This window comes from Syngnathus typhle, linkage group LG10, assembly GCF_033458585.1.
Source record: "Syngnathus typhle isolate RoL2023-S1 ecotype Sweden linkage group LG10, RoL_Styp_1.0, whole genome shotgun sequence".
Classification (NCBI taxonomy): domain Eukaryota; kingdom Metazoa; phylum Chordata; class Actinopteri; order Syngnathiformes; family Syngnathidae; genus Syngnathus; species Syngnathus typhle.
The window spans coordinates 1850001-1871828 of record NC_083747.1 but is presented as its reverse complement, the minus strand read 5'-3'; the positions used below and the strand labels follow the sequence as shown (position 1 = coordinate 1871828).

Genomic DNA, 21828 nt, shown 5'->3' with positions numbered 1-21828 from the left:
GCTCAAGTGCATTTATTGTAATCGTATATTATTTATCAAAATTCATCCCCAAGAATATTTATACAGATTTATTTGATATTTACAACTGTTTATCCTTTTTAAGTTTAACAAAACAGTTTCAGTGGAAAAAAAGGTGCCACGTTGCTGTTGCACAACTTTATTGACACAAGTTATCTGGTCAAGAACTGTCACTCCTTCCTCGCTCATTCCTTTTCTTTTTCTTCTTCTTGCTGCTGTGGTGGTGTCTGTCCTCTGGGGAGCGTGAATCTCTGTCCACATCAAGACAATTAAGATTAATAGAAGAACAAGAGCAATTCTGACAAGATAAGATAAGATAGTCCTTTATTATGATGCTAATGTCAGGAAAACACAACTCCACCTCTTCCTTTTCTTCTTCTTGCTTTCTCTCTCGCGACTCCTCTCGTGGCTACGGTGGCGTCTGCTACGTGATCTGCGGGACTCCGAGGACAAAGAACGCCTTTCGTCCGTCCGACGCCTGCCGGACAAAACCCGAACACAAAATGAGCAAATGAAGCTTCGCTTTTAGGGTAAAACAAAGGTAAATAGAACCTTTGGGATTTTCCTTCTCTGGCCTCATCCGCCTCTTGTTTTTTCCCCTTGTCCTCCTCTTCATGCTCTTCCTTCCACTGTCTGGCGAGCTCGTCCGAGTGGACATGGATGACTTCTCTGATAACCTGTGGGACGATACCATTGCTATAGCCTCGTAAAAACAACTTCCAACTTTGCACCTGGAGGGGGGGGGGGAGGCTCGAACCTCCGTGTAGGACTTTTTGGTGATGTGGACGTTCTTGGCTCGGTAGGACTGCCGCCGTCTCTTGTAGTCCCGCATCTCCGCCATCAGCTCCAAATGCGTCTTTGGTTCGTTCTGTTCTTCAGCTGACACAAACGCGGATGTTTTATGTTCAGGTGGAATAACTTACGACATACCCAGAGTACTCACACTTAAATAATCGACAACAAAGTTTTTACTTACCCTTCTTCAGCTTGGACACCAGATCTACGTAGAGCTCCTCATTGCCTGAAGCGGCGACGGTCTTCTCTTGGTTGAGGACGCCGATCACGTGGTCGTACAGCGCCAGCCGGTCGGCCACAGTGAGGTCGCAGACGGCTCGCTTGTGGTTTTGCGGCACGTCCACGGGCTGGTAGGAGTAATGACCTGATACACCGCAAAAGATCAATCGAGATCACTCTTGGCACCAAAGCAATATTTCACTTCAGCCTTCCAAGAGTCAAAATGTGCTTTCAAAAGAACCAGGTCGGTACCTTGCCAGAACACACCCTCCATCTTCATGAGTGGAGCAGCAGCTCTGGCTTGTAGGATCACCTGGTTCTGAAGGATTTTGTCTGCGGCAAAGAAAACAGCAGCTCCTATTACAATGCTAACATCGCTAACACGTTCTCCTCGAGGAAGTCGTCGCTCACCCATGGAATAGCTGCGCACGCTGGTGTTGACGTAACATGAGGAAGTGTCGCACATTTCGGCCTGCAAGACGGCAAATGTTATTTTCGCACACACAACCACAAGTGAAAGATATTTAAAATGGTGTCACCTGCTCGTCAGAAGAGTAGCCCATTTTTCTGAGGTAACATGAAGCTTTGTGTCTCTCCATGCTGCGGACAGGGACGCGATGGCCGGGATCGTAGGGGCACAGCTCCATCGGTTCCTGGATTAGAAGAATCACATCACATGAGAAAATAATATCTTAAGATTTCTGCCTCGTACTACTCTTGGTTGTAAATGTCTGAATTTAGCATCCTGTGTCCAGTGGCCTGTTTTATATTTAACTGTCACTTGTAAATTAATTTGACATTTGGAAGAATAAAATTGACTTGATATCTTGAGATTTATTATTGTTTTAGCTGATCGTTTTAAGTTCCATTGTGGTTACCTTATCCGGGTCGTTGTCCGGTGACCAGCCCAGTGCATCGTACAGGTCTTGTATCTGTTTCTGGCACTGTTCCGTAAACTCCAACAACTCCTGCAGGTGTTCCATTCGCTCCTGCAGGGTTGTGGTTTTCAAAACGTCCGACATTTTGGTGGCTATAGGTCTAAAGAGAGAGAAATTCAATTAGAAATCACCGCGGTTTGATTCATGTTGATACAAATTTCGCCATGTTTGTCAGGGATGACGTCAGAGTTTCTTCTTTGCGTGTGTTACGATTACACGCGGTTATTCAGCACGCCACCTACAGGAATGTTGGCAGATTACAGGTCAGGTGGTCTGTCTGAGCCAATCAGAATGCTGCATGGTGGATGAGGTATTTTGTAATAAATGAAGTATATTTTTTTAGTTTTTTACACAACTTTAACCTACAAAACTGTTTTATGTTATGTCAGAGTTTCGCCGACATTTTCAACTGAATATAAAATAAATAAAAAGACGAAGGCTTGTGATTGGTGGGCTCTTGTGAGCTAGCGTAACCGGAAAATAGAGAAAATTACAACAATCTGGTGGGAGGGGCAGCGACTAACCTTACCAGTAACTACTACTCGATTAGTACTTTTCGGATCAACGTCCACATTTGAAATCGTTTTCGACGAGGTTGAAAATGGCTTATGCGGGATACGGAGCCGCTCCGGGAGGAATGGTAAGGGCGAGGATTCGAGGAAGTTTGGCCGAGAAAAGTGCTTCGGTTTCCGGGGTGCGGAAGCAGAAATGGAGCGAGATTCAATAGATTGGGCTAAAAAAACGAACTGTGATTGCACTTAATCGATATCTTAAACGAAATTAATCACTTTAAATGGCTAAAAATGTGCACAAGTCAAGCTTGCCGCTGCAAACGTAATGCTTTAAAATGGTATATTAAGCTCGTTCTGCAACCACTTACACTAGTTTTAGATTATGTAATCAATGGTTATTGATTATAGATTTGCTTGCAGCAATGCGTCAAATGAATCAATGACATTTGATCAATTTTTTTTTCCTCGACACACCCAATGTACCGTACATGTACTGTAATGGAGAAAAGGTCAGAAGGTCTGTTTTTTTAATTTCATGTATTTATCTTGATGTAATTAACCTTAAATGTTTATTTTTTTCAGTTGGCTTTTTATGTACTGGATACACTGTTAAGAATAATGCCCAAAATTTTAAGATGTAATACAAACATACAAAACAGCTATGGTAAATATTTATTTTTTGTTTAACTTTAAAAATGTGTGTTTTTCTGCATTTTAACAGCACTTTAACAAGTCTTTCAAATAAATGTTTTGCAACTCCGCAGCAGCAGCAGCAGCAGCAGGATCCTCTTTATGGATACTTTGCGGCCGTCGCTGGGCAAGTGAGTCAATTGAATTCAAATTAAACATGAGAGGATATGAGTCAAATGGATCATAATCATTTTTTCTTTCTTTGTCGTGGTTCGACAGGACGGCCAGATCTCCGCAGATGAGCTGCAACGATGCCTCACTCAGTCCGGCATCTCTGGCACTTATCAACGTAAGAAATAATAATAATAAAAAAGTGGTTTGAATCATGCCCTACAGAAAATGAATAGCAAAATTATGAAATTTCTGTTTTGTTTAATCCAGCCTTCAACATAGATACCTGCAGACTGATGATCAACATGCTGGATGTATCCTTATTGACGTGAAACATTTAAACTGAAAAAAAGCTGCGGCGAGATCCTTGACTGGCGCGTGTCAGCGAGACATGTCGGGCACCATGGGCTTTCACGAGTTCAAAGACCTGTGGCAGGCGCTCAACGCCTGGAAGAACATTTTCATGTCCTTTGACCGCGACCGCAGTGGCACGGTGGAAGGTCAGGAGATGCAGCAGGCCATCAAGTCGCTGGGTTTGTGATACACTGACAAAGGGAGTGGCTGCAATGCCTTTTGAGGCCAGTAGGGGATTTGTACCCCCCCACTGGATTTGGTATATCGCTTGCTATGTCGCAGGTTACAATCTGAGCCCCAACGGTATGAACATGATAATGAAGCGCTACGGCATCAACGGACGAATCCCCTTTGACGATTTTGTGAGCTGTTGCGTTCGACTCCGAGGCTTGACCGGTGAGAACGGGAAAATACTCGGATTGCATTTGAATCCTTTGGATAGAAAATTGCTGCATGTTTCTTTTCAGATCACTTCAGACGCCGTGACACAAGTCAAAATGGCTCCGCCAACTTCCAATATGATGATGTAAGTGCGCCAATACAGCCAATAAGTTTTTTTTTTTCTCCTTCCGAACAATAATGGCCACCTTTCTCTCTGTCCAGTTTATCCAGGTGACCATGAGCATGTGAGAAAGGACTCGTGGAAGGGATACCTTTTTATTTTTTTACCCATAGACTCATTTTTTTATTCATATGAATTTTTTTTTTTTAAAACAATGGAACCTTGAAAGTCCAACAATATTCTATAATTTGGCTAACAAAGGAAAATGTGGGCAGAAATTCTTCAAGATGGTTCAATTAATTTATTACAATTTGTTCCCACCTTTTACAAACTTTATTACATTCCCAGAATTACATCTTAACACCAGCAGCCTTCACTATGTGCACACACTGCACATTTTATAACTACAATTAAGCCATTGTTTATCACAAATTTCCCTCATCTTGTCCTTACTTGGGTGTGCTTTGGCGCCCTCCTGTGGCATCAAAGGGCATTTCAACACCTTGGGGATTTCCAATGACGAAGAGTTGACTTAAAAGGTTCCACTGTGCAATTAATTTGTGTAACGTACCACTATTTTTAGTTTGAATATACTGCACACTATTAATGTATTTACACTTATTATCAGCCTTCACACTCTTTTAGTTATTAAATTGTAATAAAAAAAAGGTGCTACTAAACTTGGCGATTCAAGATGATCCTCAGACAACCGCAGACTTCATGAACTGGAAGAATGAAAATATATTGATATCAAATCAATCAAATATGGAATATTAGAAGTGATTGTGTCAGATTAATTTTTTTTTTTTTTTAGAAGTGAACTATAAAAGTATGCACTGGGAATATTCGATGACTTTAGCTTGTGTACGGAATGAAGTGTCCAGTGACAGTAAACACACCTGTTTGAAAGAGAAGCTGGCCACTTGGCAGTCACACGGCAAATTGAGAATGTGACTCTGGAAACGAGCTGTCGGAATATTAATAACGTAGAAAATAAATAGTAGTGAAGCTAATCGAACGGCATTTAAATGTTATTCATGGTTCTTATGTTTCTGCACTTGAGCATTAAAAGACAAATGTTAAAAAGTTTGCCTCGAATTTGTTACCTTTAAGGATTTGCATCCGTGTGAGCAAAGCAATGAAGTCATCGTAGTCGAGCTTCCCTTGGCTGCTGTACTCCAACCACAGCGTCTTTAAGCTGTCCCTGTCCAACCCGAAGTCTGCGAGAAAGATGGAAACAGAAGGAAGAAAATTGGCGTCCCTCAGGGGTCAATCCTGCACCCCTTGCAATTTCTTCATCAATATTGACAATTAAGATGCATGTATTTTTAAATATATGAGCAACATGATAAACAACTGAAATCATTACCCCGTGCAGTTAGGGCATCATTCATGTTAGCTTGAGTAAAAGATGGCGGCTGCCTTCTTTCGTAGCGGTCCAAGTACTCTCGTCTGGCGGCCGCCACATAGTGGTCTAGCTTGAAGAACTCCACCACGTCCAGGTACCCCGATTTGTCTGCCTGAGAATCTCAGCTCAGGAAAGTCAACCACATCAACACAAACACACACCGGTGAAGGATACGTCTGTGAGCGTCAGCAGCAAACGCGCAGTCCTGACGCTCAGCGCTATTTTGGGGGGGGGGGGGGGGGGATAAATCCCATCATGAGTGTTAGACAACCTTCAAGTAGAAAATGTGAACTGACATTTTCCGCCAATGGAATGGCCTGCAACCTGCAGCCTGGCCGCCACGTCCTCTGCATTCAACATCGCCTGTGATCACAAGAAATTCAAAACGAGTCTCCTAATCATTTTTTTATGTTGAGCCCGTGAGTGACGTGTTTGTGTTTACCTCTGACTTCTCGTCATCCTGCAAAAGACAGAAGACAATTATGAATCATATCAATATTATGGATATCAAATTCAATTTTGGATGATTCATATTATTCGCTGAAATTAGACCGTAGAGGCACAGGTGTCAAACTCAAGGCCCGGGGGCCAGATATGGCCCGCTACATCGTTTTATTTTTTAGTTTTATTTTATGTGTCCCGCGAAGACAAATTGTGCATCAAATTCGTGCGTCATTACTAGAATTGCAAATTGTCTTCACTTTTAATATCTTTTTTTTTTTTTTGAAATATTTGACCCGTTTTTACTTGTCTGATTTGAAAACAAGTTATTTGTCAGTTTGTTTTTATAGCTTTTACTGGATATGATATCAGGCGTCGAGTAACGTTTCGTTAGCCTAGCGACGGCGTTTCTTGCTATGCGTTAGCATGAACTCATGCGTTTTGACACTCCAACATATACATACGGTGACGCAGGCATCCTGCGGGAAGACTTCACAACGCAGCTCCGGAGGCCAGGAGATGCCGTAGCGGACCAAGCGCGCTTCACAGCTGTCACGGGCCTTCTGGCAGAAGCTCCGGCACGGGCGGCGGACCTGACCCAAGGAACACCGCGGAGCGTAGGCGGCGCATAGGAAGGGGCGGATGTCGGCCGAGCAGCTGGTCTGCACGATGGAGTGGACGAAGGACATCTTGGACGCGGCGTCGCGCTGGGTGGCGTGACCCAGCTGGTTGGGGGTCATGGTCTGGTTGTAGGACAGGCCTTGGCACATGGGGATGGTGAGGGGCTCGCAGAAGCCGCCGGCCTCGCTCACGCCAAACTGAAAAGTACATCCAAAATACATCATTGAGAAGATAGCTGCTTATTGGCTAACTTGGATGACGTACATGCTGGCATGACGCCGTGGTGAAAGTGTCGCACTTGAGCGACTCGGGCCAGAAGAAGCCAAACTCCCTGAGCAGTGGCTCGCAACTGGAGCGGACCAGTTCGCACATGGTCCTGCAGGGCAAGCGGGCTTTTCCCGCCAAGCACTCGGGGGTCAGGACGGAACACAGGAAGGTCTTGAGGTGTGGCGAGCAGGCCAGGCTGACCAGGTTGGAGTAAGCCTTGAGCTGTATGCCGACGTCTTTTTGCGTCGAGTGGCCGAGGAGGTTGGGCATGACCGTTTGTGTGTACGGGAGATCTTTGCAAAGGGGCTCCGTGATGCTCTCGCAAGTTCCTAATGTCTCAGACTCGGGAGCCTGCGTGGAGACAATCGGTTTATTAGGAACATGTCTACGAGTATTGTTGCATGCTCTGCTTGCGGTGTGTCGCGTTAAGCTAGCAGGCTTGTTTGAAACCAAGGCTTTTTTTTCTTTCTTTCTTTCTGTTCTATTGCACTATGGAGTTATCATTTTTCTGTATTTTTATTTTTTTTTCTTGTATTTCTTTAATGTTCGAAATAAACAAAAAAACAAACAAAAACATAACTAGCTTAATGCTAGCATAAATGTGAAACACCATAGACGGGCTAATGGAAATTAGCATCGATGTCAAATCTTTTGCTACTTCAACACACAACAAGCAGCAATATTTATACAACAATTCTATAATTTTTTTTCTTTCTTTTTATGTTCTATTGTACGATGGAGTTATCATTTTTCTGTATTTTTTTTTTTTTTCTTGTATTTCTTTAATGTTCGAAATAAACAAAAAACAAAAAAAACCAACAAAAAACCCCCAAAAAAACATAACTAGCTTAATGCTAGCATAAATGTGTAACACCATAGACGAGCTAATGGAAATTAGCATCGATGTCAAATCTTTCGCTACTTCAACACACAACAAGCACCCGTATTTACAGACAGAGCATACGACAATTCTATAAATTCTCTCAGAGATGCTTCTCCTTACCTGATCACAGGAATACGTGGAAAAATTCTCACAATTCAGACTTGCCGGCCATTGGAAGCCAAACGTGTTCATCAGAGGCTCACATCCGGCGCGAGCCTGCTCGCACTTCGTTTTGCACGGAGCTAGACGATTTCCCGCTTTGCACTCTGGAACGTAGACGGAGCACAGGAAGGGCTTGAGCTGTGGCGAGCACTGTATCCTTACCAGTGGGGCGAACTGGTACATCTCCAGGCCCGCTTCCTCCTGGGTGGCATGGCCTAAAATATTTGGCATGATGGTCTGGCTGTACGTGAGGTCTTTGCATAGAGGAATGGTGACGGTCTGACACGCTGTCGCCGAATCGGTCGAGAGAGACTGCGGTTGTTGTTGAGCCTGAAAGCACGCAAACATCATCTGGTGGAAATACGTCGGCCATTTTGATCATCGACGACTGACCTGCACGCAGTTGTATTCGGGCAAAGCGTCGCACTGAAGACTCCTGGGCCAGGTCAGGGCTTTGGCTTTGAGGGCGGCGTCACACTCTCGCTTCACCTTGTGACACACGGCCTTACACGGTTTCACACGGGCGTCGTCTTCCGAGCATTCCGGGAAGGCCACGCGGCACAAGAGCGTGGCTACGTCGGGCGAGCAGGCCGTCTCCACCATTTGACGAAGCTGCTGCACGTTGAAGCCCTGAACTCCGGCTGGGTAGCGGCTGGTCGGGTAACCCACGTTCCGGCAGAAGGAGGCGGTCAGGGGTCGGCAGCTGGGGCGTTCGTCCTTGGCGCCGAACGTCCGGTGAAGGGTCGGCAGAAGAACCAAGGCCGCCAGGAAGAAACGCAACATGCTTCGTGGTCTCTGAGGGCCCAGCTTGGGAATGCAAAGTCTACTCAAATGCTGTTGGTGGACTTCAACCTGTTTGCAACATCTGCTTAGCTTCATGTGTTTGTATTGGGGGGGTCAGGGGGGTCCAATAAACTCAACACATTACTAGACACACAACTTGCAAAATAGTGACGCGTTTTGAGTTTGTGTGAATAACATTTGACGATCTGCCTAGCAACCGTTTGACCATGCAAAAACAAAACAGCCAATATGGACGTTTTATAAAAAAATCACAGACATGTTGTCTGTGGGATTTATTTGAATTAATTGTGTTTAAAAAAAAAAAATCTGAGTTTTATGTTATTTAAAAACCTCCAAAAAGCGAGGCGGAAATCCTCTTAGTTTGAAGTCTACGTACTGTACAATCCCTTGAAGAATTCTATTCTGGAATCTTCCGAGCCACCAGCACAAAATTCCTCGGAGAAAAGTTTGGGTCGAAAAGAGGAATCAGCTGACTGTTTACCCCTGCGCAGACAACATGATGAGTCAGAACGTAAATATCCGCAGACCCGTTTCGGCGGCGCTGGCGGCTCACCGTTCTCCTGCAGGTAGATAATGCGGTCCAGCAGCACCAGCGTCTCCACTACGGGAGCCAGCAGCAGCGCCAAGCTGAAGACCACCACCACCCGGCCCTGCTGTGCCAGCATCGCCTCCAAGCGGTCCTCATCCAAAGGCAGGGATGGGGGCAGACCCACCCGGGCCAGACCCAAGCGGGCATACCTAAAGTGGTGGAAAACAATCTTTTTTTTTTCCCTTTTTTGATCAAGTATGCAAAAAAAGGAGTTGACGTACTCATTGAAAGTCAACAAATGGGCTTTCTTCACCGTCTGTATTCCCGCCCTGCGCAGATCCGGCCTGCTGTCTGTGATGAAGACCTCCAACGCGGCGCGGTAGCAATGCGTCCTCAACAGCGGGCTCTCCTCGCGCAGCCTCTCCACGTAGTCTTCCATGGCGTGACAAGCCGCCTCCCGCGCCTTGTAGGGCAGCTGGTGTCCCTCCAGCCCCCGTACGTGCGCGCTCATCGGGTAGCCAAAGTCACAAAGTGACAGATCGGGGGGTCCGAGGACGCCCGGAGGGAAGGGCTGCTCTTTGGTGGTGAGCTTCATGTAGCAGCATGCCACGGAGGTGATGGCGCGTACGTGAGGACATTTGACAAAATGGCGGAGGAGGGTGGGGCTGAGGTCCCCGCACGCGTGCAGACCAGTGAGGACCAGGTTTTCCCAGACGTCCCCCTCGCGGACTGCCGCCTCAGGGCACCGGAGTCTCTTGTTATGGGGTGGAAATGGACCTTCGCCAACAGCGTGGCCTGTGCCCAGCTGCTGCATGAAGGACTCCCAGGAGGCCTTGGGGTCCACCCAGCCCGTCAGGTGGCGAGGACACGACTCCGATGATGGCGGATGAGAGGAACACTTCTGATTAGAACAAAGGAAGGACAGCAGCAGTTAAGATGTCAGTTATGTTATTTGAGGAAAAGTCTCAATTCTAATGTGTGATATGGTAGAATTAGAAAAATGAATATACTATTTTAATTTAATTTAAAAAAGATTTAATTTAAAAAATCAATATATGTTTTAAAATTAAATCAGAACAATTATTATAGTAGTTTTAATTTATATTTAATTTGAAAAAAAAGTCCAATAAAATTAATATCAATCAATATCAAATTAAGTTTTAAGTGAAATTACCTGTTTCTTCCGCCTCTCCTTGTCCAAGGCGCACAGTAGCTGTTCATCAAACTTGGTTGCCATGCCAACCAACGCAGGGTCAGCCTCGATGGCCGTTACTGACAAGCCAAGCCCGAATGACAGAAAGCGAGTCAGGTGACCCTGTGGCCAGAGAGATGTTGATTATAATGGCAGAATTTGTTTTATAAATTTTATTGACATCATACTACCTGTCCAGAACCAACATCTACAACGCGGTTGCATTCCGTCCACTCACAAAGTTCCTTAACCAACTGAAATAAATTAAAATAATACAAATGTGGTATTAGGTTGTTTTTTTTTTTTTAAACACGTTCAACAAATATTCTTGAGTACCATGCCCAGCTCATGGATCTCATGTTGCTTCTTTGGCTTGACATGCTTGCGGAAGGCATGTGCCAGCAGCGAGCTCTGGTTCAGGTTCTCCTGAAACTCTTTGGGTTTGGCTGGTCCTTCAGCGCAGCTTGGTGACCGCCGGGAACTTCTGGGAAAGGCGAGGGAGTGAGCGGTGGCACGGAAAGCCAAGAGGGACAGCGGCCACACGTGCGGATACCTGAAGAAGGCATGTATTCATAAATATGGATTCTGTGATATGCCAAGTATGTGTGAGTGTACCTCCTGTGTCCATGTCCAGCATCCAGCAGCAGCTCTGCTATCTGAGGATAGGTCAGATGTTGCAGAACACATTGCCAGCTGATTGGCAACTTGTGCCACAAACCTTCAGTGAAGAACTCCTTCAATAAAAAAGCCAATTTGAGAGGGATACTTCATATATTCAAATAAATCTTACTTACAATGATGTATGACTCTGACAGGTATCTGTACTGTGATAAAAAGCAAATGATTCTTTTGGCCAGCTCTTTCTGCTCCTCCGCAGAAAGACTTGAAGTTTCCCACATTTTGTCTTCTTCTTGCTTCATTTCACATGCAATTAAGAAGCTAGCGCGATGCTAACTACCCAAGAGCCATTCTCAGAGCTAAACGTGAGTTAAAAAGCTTAGTACATTAACCCACGAGTTCCCTATGTTATTCGTATACATCTCTGGAATATTATAACTCAGTTTAAGAGGTCATTGTAATGATAATTACGCGGAGTTGGTATGATTTTAGTGGTAGTCGGCAAGCTAACTTTGCAAAACAATGGTGCGTTCACTGTCTTTCGATAAATTTAAGATGCTTAGCATTTGAAAGCAAAGCAAAGGGAGACTCAAATCCAGTAGAAACAGAACAGAAATTACGACTCTAAATTTCCACTATGTTATTACAATGTATTAAAATAACATAATTGTATGCGTCCAACGCATACTTATATTTATACTAAGTTATCGAACACACAAAGTTCTTTTTCCACCTGAACGCACCTTAACCTGGAAGTAGATGTTTGTTGTTTGTTCAAAACACCGGGTCCGCAATGTGCTACGGGTCTGTTTTGTCTTCTTTCTTTAATCGTTTAAAGTAACACAGTCGAAGTTTTATTTATGTTAAAACATGTTAAGATGTCGTCCGTTGTATGTTTGTGTCACATGCAACCATTGATCATGCGTAATTGTGGGTAGTAAGTACGACCGTTAGCATTAGCTAGCATAGGCATGCTGCTAGTTGACGTCAGAACCTCAAGTTTATAAATAAAGGCCTTCTTAACAGTAGTTGTAAAGGATAATCATTCGGTGGTTTTCCCAATGTAAAAGTAGGAAAATGATAAGAAACGCCTCTATTTACTTCATCATAGTTCCTTTGATAAAGTTTGAATATCGAAACGTTCAATGCATTGTTAAGGGGAAATTTGCATACGCTATGTAAAATGTATTTCTTTTCTCTCGTTTTTGTCACAGCTCATATCCTCTAAACTCTGCCGGAGTGGAAGTGATCTGACCAAATAGCTACTAAGAGGTCACACCAAAATGTGTGCCTGTGTGGGAACATCAGGAACTAAGACGACAAACAAGATGCGTGTGAACAACATCCAACAACAAAACAAAAAGAAACAAAATCACAAAAGAAAGCTCACACAGACAACAGAGCCAAACATCATGTCAGCTCAGCCTCCCTCCTGTCATTCCCCCACGCCAAACCAGGTTTTACCTCATGCAGGGAGCTCCAACAAGCCTTCATCTCCCCCACACCAGCAGCTTATTTTGAACGTGATCAACACCAAAACATCAAAACAACACTCCAAACCAATCCCGGTCGCCAGCAAATTCCTCGCCATGGACTGTGAGATGGTGGGCACGGGTCACAAGGGAAGCGTTAGCCACCTGGGACGTTGCAGCATCGTATCCTACGAGGGTGACGTGGTGTATGACAAGTTCATTAACCCCTCGGTACCTGTCACCGACTACCGCACGCGATGGAGCGGCATCCGGGCCCGGGACCTCAGGAAAGCCACGCCCTTTTACCAAGCAAGAAAGGAGGTGAGGGAAACTCGACTTCCTTCGTCATTGAAGGATCACTTGATTTCTTTTTTGAATCATCTTTGACAGATCCTGAAGCTGCTGGCGGGAAAGGTCGTGATCGGCCACGCCGTCCACAACGACTTCCGCGTCCTGCAGTACTCGCACCCGCCCTCCTTGACCCGGGACACATCACGCATCCCGCTTCTCAACAAGCGGGCCGGGTTTGAGGAAAAGGGCTGCGCTTCACTCAAGAGACTCACCAAGGCCATCTTTCATCGCGACATCCAGGTTGGAATTTCACAAAATGAATGAAGCGATAATAATTGATGAACTGATCAGATCGACCGATCGTTTTGCCTTCAGACGGGACGCGGCGGCCACTCGTCGGTGGAAGACGCCCGAGCCACCATGGACCTCTACAAGCTGGTGGAGGACGAGTGGGAGAAGAAGTTGGCGTCGGGTAGTGGTAGTAGCTGATTGGCTCATTCCATAGGCTCCACCCACTTCCTGCCATTGACTCCAGTTTGGCTGAAGGTGATCAATAAGTGCAGTATAACTTAGTGTGTACTCACTAGGAAAAGAAAAAGTACAGATAAATGTGTGACTGAGCCTCTTTTAGATCACACTGAAAACTTTTATTCCTATATCGGGAAAAAAAAATGTTTTTTTTTTTAAAATACTTTTTGATTAATGTTTCTCCACTATAGCAAGTGTTTGTAAGGTAAAAATATCGACCAGGGTGAGTTCATTTAATAATTCAATAATTGTCATTCATAATGACAATTATTATGAAAAAAAAATACTCCAAAAAAATAAATAGAAAAAAAAAAAAAGTGTTTTCTTCTTTGAATGTCCTTACTCAACGTTTTTACAAATTCTTTCTTGAGTGATTTCCTCCATTTTAGGGAAGTAAAGCAGATTAAGCGCTCGCCCGCTGCCTTTAGTGGAATGACTTGATTGAAATATAATACGCATTCATGCTGGGTTAACTTATTGAGAGCTTGTATAATTGCCACATACGGTGCATAGGCCAGCGTTAGCGGCTAATTCGCTTTTTATTAGCCCTGCACAGGAATTTGTTCATGTTGCAAATATTTAGCCGTGCAACTCACCACTCGGACTGATTAAAAGTCACTTTTCAATACCTGCACTTGTCCTAATATTTTTGTTCAAACTCAACATTTTCTTTCATTTTATTACGTACGCAGTTTTTGCCATTACTAATAATATTTCCATACACCACATTTTAGCTTTCTACACATGTCCCAATATTTCTGTCCACACGTTGAACTGTCTTGTCGGTTGCCAATTAACTTTTGCCCTGACCTTTTAACTTGTATACTTTGAAGTATTTAATCAGATTAGGCCCCCCCCCCCTAACCCTAACCCCCCGTGTTCCTGTAAGGCAGCAATTTCCCAGCAGGCAGAAAGTAAAGCTGTGGGTGAGGAGTTTTTCGGGTACTCCACACCCACTCATGAACCCCCCCCCCCCCCCATTTCTCTCCTTTATCTTCACTCTCCGGAGCTGTCTGGGTGGACATAACCAACCTCCCTCCCTGCATTTCTTTGACTCTGGATCTGGAGCTGCGCCTGAGCAAGATGAAGTGAGTAATGCACTCCATTTAATATTTGATGTGATGACATTAATATCTAAGATACATTAAAATACATAGAAATTCAATTACAATAGTATCTACGTACTGGAATGATGTCATCGGTTTATCCCTTCTGTCATATTGAGGGTTAAATTGACATGTCGGATTTTTAAATATTCCTTGAGAAGAAATAAAAATACATCGGCCGTGATAAAATTGGTTGAAAAAGAATGTAGATTAATGTAGGCATATTTTGTTATATTTACATTACATGTATATATTTAGTAACTTAGTAAATAAGAATTTTAAAAAATGGTTTATTGAGAATTGTGTCACCTCTAGAAGTGGCTTGGATGATTTTTTTTTTCAACAAAAAATGTTCTGCATCTTTAATTCAACTTGTTGGAAGTTGATTGAAAATTAGCCACGGTAACGCCTTTTCCTAACATGCTAATGATGTTTGCTATCGAGCTAGACGGCTCTTGAATTACAACGCAATCCGATGACAAAACAAAGGTCGTAATTCTTAACTGTACAATTGAAGTGATATATATTATTTGTTTTTTCCTCACATGACAGTTCCTGGCAAAGTCGGTCGGATTGGCCTCTTGCTTTTCTTTTCTCTCTCTTTGAAAAAGGGACTATTCAACCTGCTATGATGTTTGGGTGCACCACCGTGTTGCCTGGATGCAACCTTTCTTCTCCAACCGTTCGCACATTAAAAAACAGAATACCCACATTTTTTTTAAAAAGTAACATTTTGAGGAATTTTTAAATTTGTCCATTTTATTAGCTGTCTTGACCTTTTGATAGGTGCACTGCTGCCACCAAGTGGTCTGGAGCTGCATGTCCTTCAAAACAAAATCAAGCAGTGCTTTTCACAGACTTCAATCCAGTGGTGAAGGTTTAAAAAAAAAAAAAGCACTAATGAATGTCTTTCTGAGCACAAAAGCACAAAGAACACGCTGAGCTTCTTTCAGAGCAGGAGAATAAACCGAGGGGGTAACTTCTGGGAAAACGGAACAAAGTTAAAAGAACCGCAGGGCAGTAAATGTCGTTTTGTCATTCAATCGCTCGAGTCAACTCTCACGGTTAGCGCCTCTTGAGAATTTTTACGACCAATTAGGATTCATCGCACACAACCCGAGGGCACAAGAACATTTAGGATTTTTAGTGGTGGCTGTTTGTGTCAGGGAGCGTCTAAAATATTGGCTGACATCAAAACAATGCAATAATTAAGTAAAACAATACAGTGAGGAATATGAAATCTATTTTTCCGTCTTCAGACAGGTGCGTCCCCTCGTCATGTTGACCGCCATCGCTCTGCTGGTTCTTCCACGGTCCTCCACCGCCCAGAACCCATCAGGTAGAATCACATAACCGGAAACGAATCAATCCACATACCGTAATTTTCGGACTATAAGTCGCACCGGAGTATAAGTCGCACCAGCCATAAAATGCCCAAAAAAGTGAAAACTGTATAAGTATAAGTCGCCCCCCCCCCACCCAAACTATGAAAAAAAAACGCGACTTATAGTCCGAAAACTACGGTAATCGAAATAACCTTTTTCCTCGCAGACCTCCTACATGTGACCATCACATCTGGTCCAAACGCGACGGGCGAGCTGGGCGCCTCACTGATATTACCGTGTCTGGTGTCGCTGGCCCGTCCACCGCCCGCCCCGGCCACCAACGGCCGGCACGCCGCTCTCTCTCTACCTCGCGTCAGGTGGAGCCTGGTAGGCCACGATAACGAGACTGAGATCCTGGTGGCTCGCGGCGACAGCGTGCAGGTGAGCGAGGCCTACCGGGGCCGGGCCTCGCTGCCGCGTTACGCCGTCTCCCCCGCTGACCTGACGCTTCAACTGGAGGGGCTGAGGTACGGCGATGCCGGCGAGTATCGCTGTCATGTGCAGCAGGGACCCGACCAAGACCACGATGCCACACGGGTCCAAGTCAAAGGTAAAATACAGGGTCGAATCAACTGAACCCGGAATAATCCAGTCAACGTACACTCAGGTTTGGTGTTCCATCGCGGGGACCCGTCGAGAAGCTCGCACGCCTTCACCTTTGAGCAGGCCCGCGAGGCTTGTACGGGGATCGGGGCCCAAATGGCCAAGCCGGAGCAGCTGGTGGCGGCTTACCACAGCGGCTACGAGCACTGCCGAGCGGGTTGGCTCTCGGACCGCTCGGTTAGGTAAGGACGAAATGAACTCATCAGTATGAAAATTTGAAATCTGTGCAAAAAAAAAAATTCTGTGTAACCAGTGGAAAATAAATTGACGTAAGACCAATTTGAAATCCGTTTGAAAAAATCTCCCATTTGATAGCAGTCCCTCTTGTCAGATATGCGGTTCAGAAGCCAAGAGAGGACTGCTTGGGTGTCATGGAAGGTCTTCCAGGAGTGAGGACCTTTGGAACGTTAGAGCCCCAACAACTTTTTGATGTCTACTGCTACGTGGGCCACATTGGAGGTATTCCATTTCATCTTCTATGCAAATAAGTTGCCATTACAAATCCATATCTACCAGGTGAGGTGTTCCACGCCTCGGCTCCTCGCGGTTTTACCTTCGGGCAGGCCAAGGCGTACTGCCAGAGCGAAGGGGCGGAGCTAGCTACCCTCGGTCAACTGTACTCAGCCCGGCACCAGGGAATGAACCACTGCGGCTCAGGGTGGCTGAAGGGCGGCAGGGTGCATCACACCATGGTGACCTCCGGAGGGCGCTGTGGGGATGCGCCAGGAAACATGACGGAGTTCCCCGAAGCTCACAACCACCATGACGTCTACTGCTTCAGAAGTATTAAAAAAAAGCTTGTCAAGTCTTTTCAGTCACTGGCTAGTACGTACAAAGTTCCTCTGATGTCTTCTCTCCAGGTGACTTCGCTCCATCTCCGCTATCTACTCTCACCACTGAGTCAGAAGACGTCAGCCATCTTCTCTCCACAGCAGAAACAGCCACCTGTAGTGAGGTTCAAACGGTCCACCCTGTCACGCAACACCCACTAAAGACCGAATCGTGGACTTCGGATGATCCTGAGCCTGAAAGTCACAGGGCATCTTTTGCCAACTTGAAGATCTTCATTACAAAGACAACATCTGGACCCGATGACATCACCAGCCACTCGGAGGAACACAAGAGCACTTTTCCCACTAGTGCTAGTACCGTGGATTTGACGTCATCTCACAGCATAGAACCAAGCTCCACTGTCTCACCCACTTTTGACCACAACAAAACAGTTGAAGATCATGAAGAGTCTGAAGACCAAAAGACCCACCCCTTGGTTACTATGGAAACCAACTCAATCACCTCCTCAGAGCCACCTTTGGATTCAAGTAAGTCATTCTCTTGCACTTATGGAGCAAAATATCGGTGCCTCCAGTTGAACTTTTGTGGTTTTCTGGACAGGTGAGGAGCTTTCTGGTGTGGCATCCATCACGCCAGAGTCACCCAAGATCCTACCAGCTGAGGTCATGACAGTCACTGCGACCCCTTCCACCAGGACCTCATCCTCTGGGATCCAATCTAGCTCCGCTCCGGACCTGCTTACCTTCATCTCGGACAGTACGACACACCAAGAAGCAGTCCAGAATACCACACCAAAAGATGGAGACAACGCTAGAACCGAAACCGCCACCAAAGAAAGTCCAGAAGTAAAACCAGGATGGAGATCAAACCTGAGGGACTCACCAGATCACACAACTGTTCCCGGAACACCTCCATCGACATCTACTTCCTCCACACATCAATCTGGATTCCGCATGTTGTCCAGCTCTCCACTTCCTGTTGCATGGAAAGAAGCCACTAGCATCACCAGCACACCAAAGGGAGGACAAGAGGAGACCGGCCCTCAAAGATGTTCCGGGTGTCTCCTTGAAGACCAAACCAAGGAGACCGTAACTGACCCGATTGTAGACCGAGAAGAACCCACGGTCATGGCTGAAAGACAGGAAGTCATCCTAGGTAAAATAAAAAAAAACCCACTGCCATCCCAGTTCAAATAGATTTTTGACGTCTATATCCGTCAATGGCAGTCAACGAGTTTGTCCTTGATACAAATCACGCTGTTCTCCGCAGACCTATGCGGGGAGAGCCCATGTTTGAATGGCGGCACATGCGTCGACGGCGAGACGCCCAAATGCCTCTGCCTGCCCGGGTACAACGGCGCCTCCTGCCAGTCAGGTAAGGAAGTACACCCTCACTTGAATTTGCACGCCTCCTCAAACGTATTATTTGTCACTCTCCAGATGTGGAGGCTTGTGAGGCCGGCTGGGAGAAGTTCCAAAGCTTCTGCTATCGTCATGTGACCGCACGGCAGAGCTGGGAGGGGGCAGAACAACACTGCCGGATTATTGGCGGACATCTTATGTCCATCATGTCCCCTGAGGAGCAACAGCACATCAATGGTAACGAGAAGGTCTTCCGGCATATCGCTTTGACAAATCTTCTGTTCGCAACTTTGTTTTGGAAGTTTTGTTGAGGAGACACAACATGAGCCTTTAATGTTGTTTGGTCTGGACCCCCAGGAAGCTCAGATGATATCTGGTGTTCTTCATGGAGTTTGGAGTGTCATACACTCATATTCTTAGAAACATTTTTTTTATTTCCTTTATGTTAGACAAATATCGAGAGTACCAGTGGATCGGACTGAACGACAAAACCATCGAGGGAGATTTTCGCTGGTCCGACGGGAACCTTCTGGTGAGGATGTTTTTTTTGTCTTTGAGGATCTCCAGTAAGTAAAGCGGATTTTTTCTGTTTCAGATTTACGACAACTGGCACAGAGGACAGCCGGACAGTTACTTCCTGTCCGGCGAGGATTGCGCCGCCATGGTTTGGCACGACGGAGGACGCTGGAGCGACGTGCCTTGCAACTACCATCTTTCCTTCACCTGCAAGAAAGGCCTCTGTGAGTTCTGCACCTGACTTTGAGCTACCTTTTTTTTAAAGCTTATTTACAATCAGGTAAAAACAAATTTAATGAAAAAAATGAATAAAGAACGGATCATTAAATGTGTAATTATAACGGTTTATTTCAAATTTTCAATTTTTTTAATCTATTTTACTTTTATTTTTTCACATTTTATACTTATCACATTTAATTGAATAATGAAAGGAACATTTAAAAAAAAAATCCAGGAACTGAATAAATAAATAGATAAATAAATAAATAAATATTAAATGTGTAATTAGCACTGTTTATTTTCCATTTAAAAAAATTAAAATGTGCACTTATTTTACTTTTACTTTTCTTACATCTACATCACATTTAATTGAATAATTAAAGGAACATTTTAAAAAAATTAAATCCAGGATCTAAATAAATAAAGAAATAAATAAATAAATATTAAATATTAAATGTGTAATTAGCACTGTTTATTTTCACTTAAAAAAATAAAAATGTGTATTTATTTAATTTTATTTTTTCTTACATCACATAAACCATTTAATTGAATAATTAAATTAAAAAGAATAAATCCAGCATCTTATATCTTGACTGCTTGTATATGTTGTCGTCTGCCAGCATCCTGCGGCAAGCCTCCGACAGTCCCCAACGCCACGCCGTTTGGTAAGACGCGGACGCACTACGAGACCTTCGCCAAGGTACGCTACCGCTGCCACGCCGGCTACGTCCAGAAACTGAACCCCATCATCAGCTGCCTGCCCAGCGGCCGCTGGGAGGAGCCCTTGATCTTGTGCATGCCAGGTAAGCAACATTTTGGATTTTTACTAGGATGCTCAAAAAAGGTTGCCATCACCAAGAACAACGGAAAGACTAGGACAAAAATCGACATTTCGTTTTTCTGCACACCCAATTATAACGATGTTCCGTCTTCACATGCAGACCTCCGACTCAATTCAACTGCTCGCCCCCATCCCGATGCGGTGGAGGAAGTCACCGTAGAGGTCCACACACAAAGCAGCACCCCGCTACAGAAAATCCCTCTCTAAACATCTTCAGCACAGAAACTAACCTTAGGCTCCACCCCCCCCAAAAATACGCTGTAATCCAAATAGTACAGCCGAGTCACACAAACAAGTAATTTTAGCGTCCTGTTTGTATTTTTTGATTTCGAAAAGTGATGTATTTTATTAAAGCAAACATGGCGGGGCACTTGGACTTAACTTTGTATTATTTCCGATATTTAGTGTGTTTTTATTTTATAACATTAAAAAAAAGCCATAACAGGAAGAGCAAAACCTTTTAGCTTGATTTTTTTTTTATTTATTTTTTTTATGGGCAGATTTTCAAGCTCATTCATATACAAATACATTAAAATAATACATAATAAAATGTAATATTTTTATTTACAACAAATTATTTACCAATTGTTTAATGAATAAAACAAACGAATAAAAATGCACTGATATATTTTAATGAAACAATTTTGCAGCTTAAATATTACAGCACTCCTGATCATTTAAATGCGTGGAGGCTTTGCTATTTACAATATATTTTTTTAACGTACAGCTAAATTTGAATTAACCAGTATTAGGCACAAAAATTGTCTATATACCGTATTTTCCGGACTATAAAGCGCACCGGACTATAAGGCGCACCATTAATGTATCATGTCAGATGTTTAATCCAAATCCAATCATTCTCCATTTTATCTTTTCTATTTCAACTTCAGATGCAACAAATTACTTTATAATCACAATATAATGATCCATAGTCTTTTCGATTCATGATTCATGGTCTTCAGCGGGCCACTTACGATTGATTTCATGACACAATGCTTTGGGCCAGTTTAAATTTAGGAATTTGGTCCATATATAAGCCGCACCGGACTGTAAGGCGCACTGTCGGCTTTGGATAACATTTTAGGTTTTTAGGTGCGCCTTATAGTCCGGAAAATACGGTAAATGCAAAAAAATTGTAGATAATGTAAATGCTTGATCGGACGAATGGAATAATGGCGCAGTCAACTGTCCGACTACCGATAGCAATAAGCTCCGTAGAGATGCGACGTCTTATTGGGGAACCCATAAGAGCGTACCCCGGGTTCGAGGACGCCCCCACATCGTGTCCTGGGAGTACCGATGGGGAAGCGCACGCTGCCGTCTCGCAGCCAGCCGCCGTCGCATCGGTCGTAACCTCGAAAGTGCCAGGCCGCGTACAGCTGGCCGACCAGCGCCAGCTCGGCCGCCCGACGTCCGCATGCCTGGCCGGCCTCCTCCAGGGAAAATGCGCCCGCGATATAGAAGACGGAACCTGTGATGGCATAATATTTAAAGAAAAATATGTTCATTTCTAATTTCGTCTTAATTTTCTGATTTTAAAAAGCTTTTTAGCAGCAAAAGTTTCATTTTAAATGCATTTTCCAAGAAAAAGTATTTTAATGAGAAATTTTTTTTCAAAGCATTACTTCCCAATAAATAGAAATTTTCTGA

The 21828-nt window shown here is 44.3% G+C and overlaps 7 protein-coding genes across 12 annotated transcripts in view; 3 read left to right on the top strand and 4 right to left on the bottom strand.

Moving 5' to 3' along the window:
- Positions 1 to 141: 141 nt before the first annotated feature.
- Positions 142 to 2175, bottom strand: snrnp48 (small nuclear ribonucleoprotein 48 (U11/U12)). Its single transcript, XM_061288603.1, has 9 exons — positions 1911 to 2175; positions 1572 to 1685; positions 1444 to 1504; positions 1285 to 1365; positions 995 to 1177; positions 776 to 897; positions 571 to 695; positions 380 to 496; positions 142 to 269 (listed from the first exon to the last, which is right to left on the bottom strand). The coding sequence occupies exons 1-9, from the start codon at positions 2052 to 2054 to the stop codon at positions 179 to 181; spliced, it is 1038 nt and encodes a 345-aa protein (XP_061144587.1). The 5' UTR covers positions 2055 to 2175; the 3' UTR covers positions 142 to 178.
- Positions 2176 to 2431: 256 nt separating this feature from the next.
- On the top strand, positions 2432 to 5225 carry sri (sorcin). Of its 3 annotated transcripts, none has more exons than XM_061288606.1 (8): positions 2432 to 2610; positions 3250 to 3303; positions 3392 to 3461; positions 3554 to 3597; positions 3669 to 3816; positions 3920 to 4033; positions 4105 to 4163; positions 4241 to 5225. In XM_061288606.1, exons 1-8 carry the CDS (start codon positions 2572 to 2574, stop codon positions 4265 to 4267), a joined length of 555 nt encoding a protein of 184 aa, XP_061144590.1. In that variant the 5' UTR covers positions 2432 to 2571; the 3' UTR covers positions 4268 to 5225. The 3 variants fall into 3 exon arrangements, with proteins under 3 accessions (XP_061144590.1, XP_061144588.1, XP_061144589.1); XM_061288604.1 differs by having other exon boundaries at positions 3244 to 3303; XM_061288605.1 differs by having other exon boundaries at positions 2433 to 2610; positions 3247 to 3303.
- Positions 4358 to 9187, bottom strand: LOC133160692 (uncharacterized). Of its 3 annotated transcripts, none has more exons than XM_061288601.1 (11): positions 9102 to 9187; positions 8315 to 8728; positions 7880 to 8251; positions 6874 to 7227; positions 6453 to 6806; positions 5990 to 6007; positions 5844 to 5910; positions 5722 to 5765; positions 5509 to 5659; positions 5246 to 5359; positions 4358 to 5106 (listed from the first exon to the last, which is right to left on the bottom strand). In XM_061288601.1, exons 2-11 carry the CDS (start codon positions 8702 to 8704, stop codon positions 4961 to 4963), a joined length of 2010 nt encoding a protein of 669 aa, XP_061144585.1. In that variant the 5' UTR covers positions 8705 to 8728; positions 9102 to 9187; the 3' UTR covers positions 4358 to 4960. The 3 variants fall into 3 exon arrangements, with proteins under 3 accessions (XP_061144585.1, XP_061144583.1, XP_061144582.1); XM_061288599.1 differs by lacking the exon at positions 9102 to 9187 and having other exon boundaries at positions 4358 to 4864; positions 5039 to 5106; positions 8315 to 8942; XM_061288598.1 differs by lacking the exon at positions 9102 to 9187 and having other exon boundaries at positions 8315 to 8966.
- Positions 8957 to 11619, bottom strand: mettl25b (methyltransferase like 25B). The gene is made up of 8 exons (XM_061288602.1): positions 11241 to 11619; positions 11062 to 11180; positions 10783 to 10999; positions 10638 to 10700; positions 10429 to 10569; positions 9536 to 10155; positions 9279 to 9463; positions 8957 to 9208 (listed from the first exon to the last, which is right to left on the bottom strand). Exons 1-8 carry the CDS (start codon positions 11364 to 11366, stop codon positions 9123 to 9125), a joined length of 1557 nt encoding a protein of 518 aa, XP_061144586.1. The 5' UTR covers positions 11367 to 11619; the 3' UTR covers positions 8957 to 9122.
- A 167-nt stretch (positions 11620 to 11786) lies between these two features.
- Positions 11787 to 13983, top strand: isg20l2 (interferon stimulated exonuclease gene 20-like 2). Its single transcript, XM_061289432.1, has 4 exons — positions 11787 to 11868; positions 12279 to 12857; positions 12927 to 13127; positions 13203 to 13983. Exons 2-4 carry the CDS (start codon positions 12348 to 12350, stop codon positions 13314 to 13316), a joined length of 825 nt encoding a protein of 274 aa, XP_061145416.1. The 5' UTR covers positions 11787 to 11868; positions 12279 to 12347; the 3' UTR covers positions 13317 to 13983.
- A 147-nt stretch (positions 13984 to 14130) lies between these two features.
- On the top strand, positions 14131 to 20548 carry bcan (brevican). Its single transcript, XM_061289431.1, has 14 exons — positions 14131 to 14443; positions 15721 to 15800; positions 16013 to 16396; positions 16454 to 16631; positions 16781 to 16908; positions 16966 to 17232; positions 17310 to 17768; positions 17842 to 18396; positions 18511 to 18615; positions 18681 to 18839; positions 19052 to 19134; positions 19198 to 19342; positions 19958 to 20140; positions 20279 to 20548. Exons 1-14 carry the CDS (start codon positions 14439 to 14441, stop codon positions 20383 to 20385), a joined length of 2838 nt encoding a protein of 945 aa, XP_061145415.1. The 5' UTR covers positions 14131 to 14438; the 3' UTR covers positions 20386 to 20548.
- Positions 20549 to 20801: 253 nt separating this feature from the next.
- hapln2 (hyaluronan and proteoglycan link protein 2) overlaps positions 20802 to 21828 on the bottom strand; it is a 4566-nt gene continuing 3539 nt past the window's right edge. For both annotated transcript variants that reach the window (XM_061289282.1, XM_061289283.1), the window contains exon 6: positions 20802 to 21649. In XM_061289282.1, the coding sequence (XP_061145266.1) occupies positions 21372 to 21649 (278 nt within the window). In that variant the 3' untranslated portion in view covers positions 20802 to 21371. The remainder of the gene's footprint in view (positions 21650 to 21828) is intronic.

Excerpts from the sequence above, each read along its gene's own strand:
- isg20l2 (XM_061289432.1), top strand. The coding sequence starts at position 12,348 with ATGTGTGCCTGTGTGGGAACATCAGGAACTAAGACGACAAACAAGATG. Across the intron at positions 12,858-12,926 it reads TTTACCAAGCAAGAAAGGAG|ATCCTGAAGCTGCTGGCGGG; the intron begins GTGAGGGAAACT and ends CATCTTTGACAG. Across the intron at positions 13,128-13,202 it reads TCTTTCATCGCGACATCCAG|ACGGGACGCGGCGGCCACTC; the intron begins GTTGGAATTTCA and ends TTTTGCCTTCAG.
- mettl25b (XM_061288602.1), bottom strand. The coding sequence starts at position 11,366 with ATGAAGCAAGAAGAAGACAAAATGTGGGAAACTTCAAGTCTTTCTGCG. Across the intron at positions 11,000-11,061 it reads GCTGGACATGGACACAGGAG|GTATCCGCACGTGTGGCCGC; the intron begins GTACACTCACAC and ends TGCCTTCTTCAG. Across the intron at positions 10,570-10,637 it reads TAGATGTTGGTTCTGGACAG|GGTCACCTGACTCGCTTTCT; the intron begins GTAGTATGATGT and ends CTCTGGCCACAG.
- sri (XM_061288604.1), top strand. The coding sequence starts at position 2,572 with ATGGCTTATGCGGGATACGGAGCCGCTCCGGGAGGAATG. Across the intron at positions 3,304-3,391 it reads TTGCGGCCGTCGCTGGGCAA|GACGGCCAGATCTCCGCAGA; the intron begins GTGAGTCAATTG and ends GTGGTTCGACAG. Across the intron at positions 3,462-3,553 it reads CATCTCTGGCACTTATCAAC|CCTTCAACATAGATACCTGC; the intron begins GTAAGAAATAAT and ends TGTTTAATCCAG.
- bcan (XM_061289431.1), top strand. Across the intron at positions 16,397-16,453 it reads CACACGGGTCCAAGTCAAAG|GTTTGGTGTTCCATCGCGGG; the intron begins GTAAAATACAGG and ends ACGTACACTCAG. Across the intron at positions 17,233-17,309 it reads TGACGTCTACTGCTTCAGAA|GTGACTTCGCTCCATCTCCG; the intron begins GTATTAAAAAAA and ends TCTTCTCTCCAG.
- snrnp48 (XM_061288603.1), bottom strand. The coding sequence starts at position 2,054 with ATGTCGGACGTTTTGAAAACCACAACCCTGCAGGAGCGAATGGAACAC. Across the intron at positions 1,686-1,910 it reads CGGACAACGACCCGGATAAG|GAACCGATGGAGCTGTGCCC; the intron begins GTAACCACAATG and ends CTTCTAATCCAG. Across the intron at positions 270-379 it reads AAGAAGAAGAAAAGGAAGAG|AGATTCACGCTCCCCAGAGG; the intron begins GTGGAGTTGTGT and ends TGATGTGGACAG.
- LOC133160692 (XM_061288598.1), bottom strand. The coding sequence starts at position 8,800 with ATGAAGCTAAGCAGATGTTGCAAACAGGTTGAAGTCCACCAACAGCAT. Across the intron at positions 7,228-7,879 it reads CCACGTATTCCTGTGATCAG|GCTCCCGAGTCTGAGACATT; the intron begins GTAAGGAGAAGC and ends GTCTCCACGCAG. Across the intron at positions 5,660-5,721 it reads TGCTGCTGACGCTCACAGAC|GCAGACAAATCGGGGTACCT; the intron begins GTATCCTTCACC and ends TGAGATTCTCAG.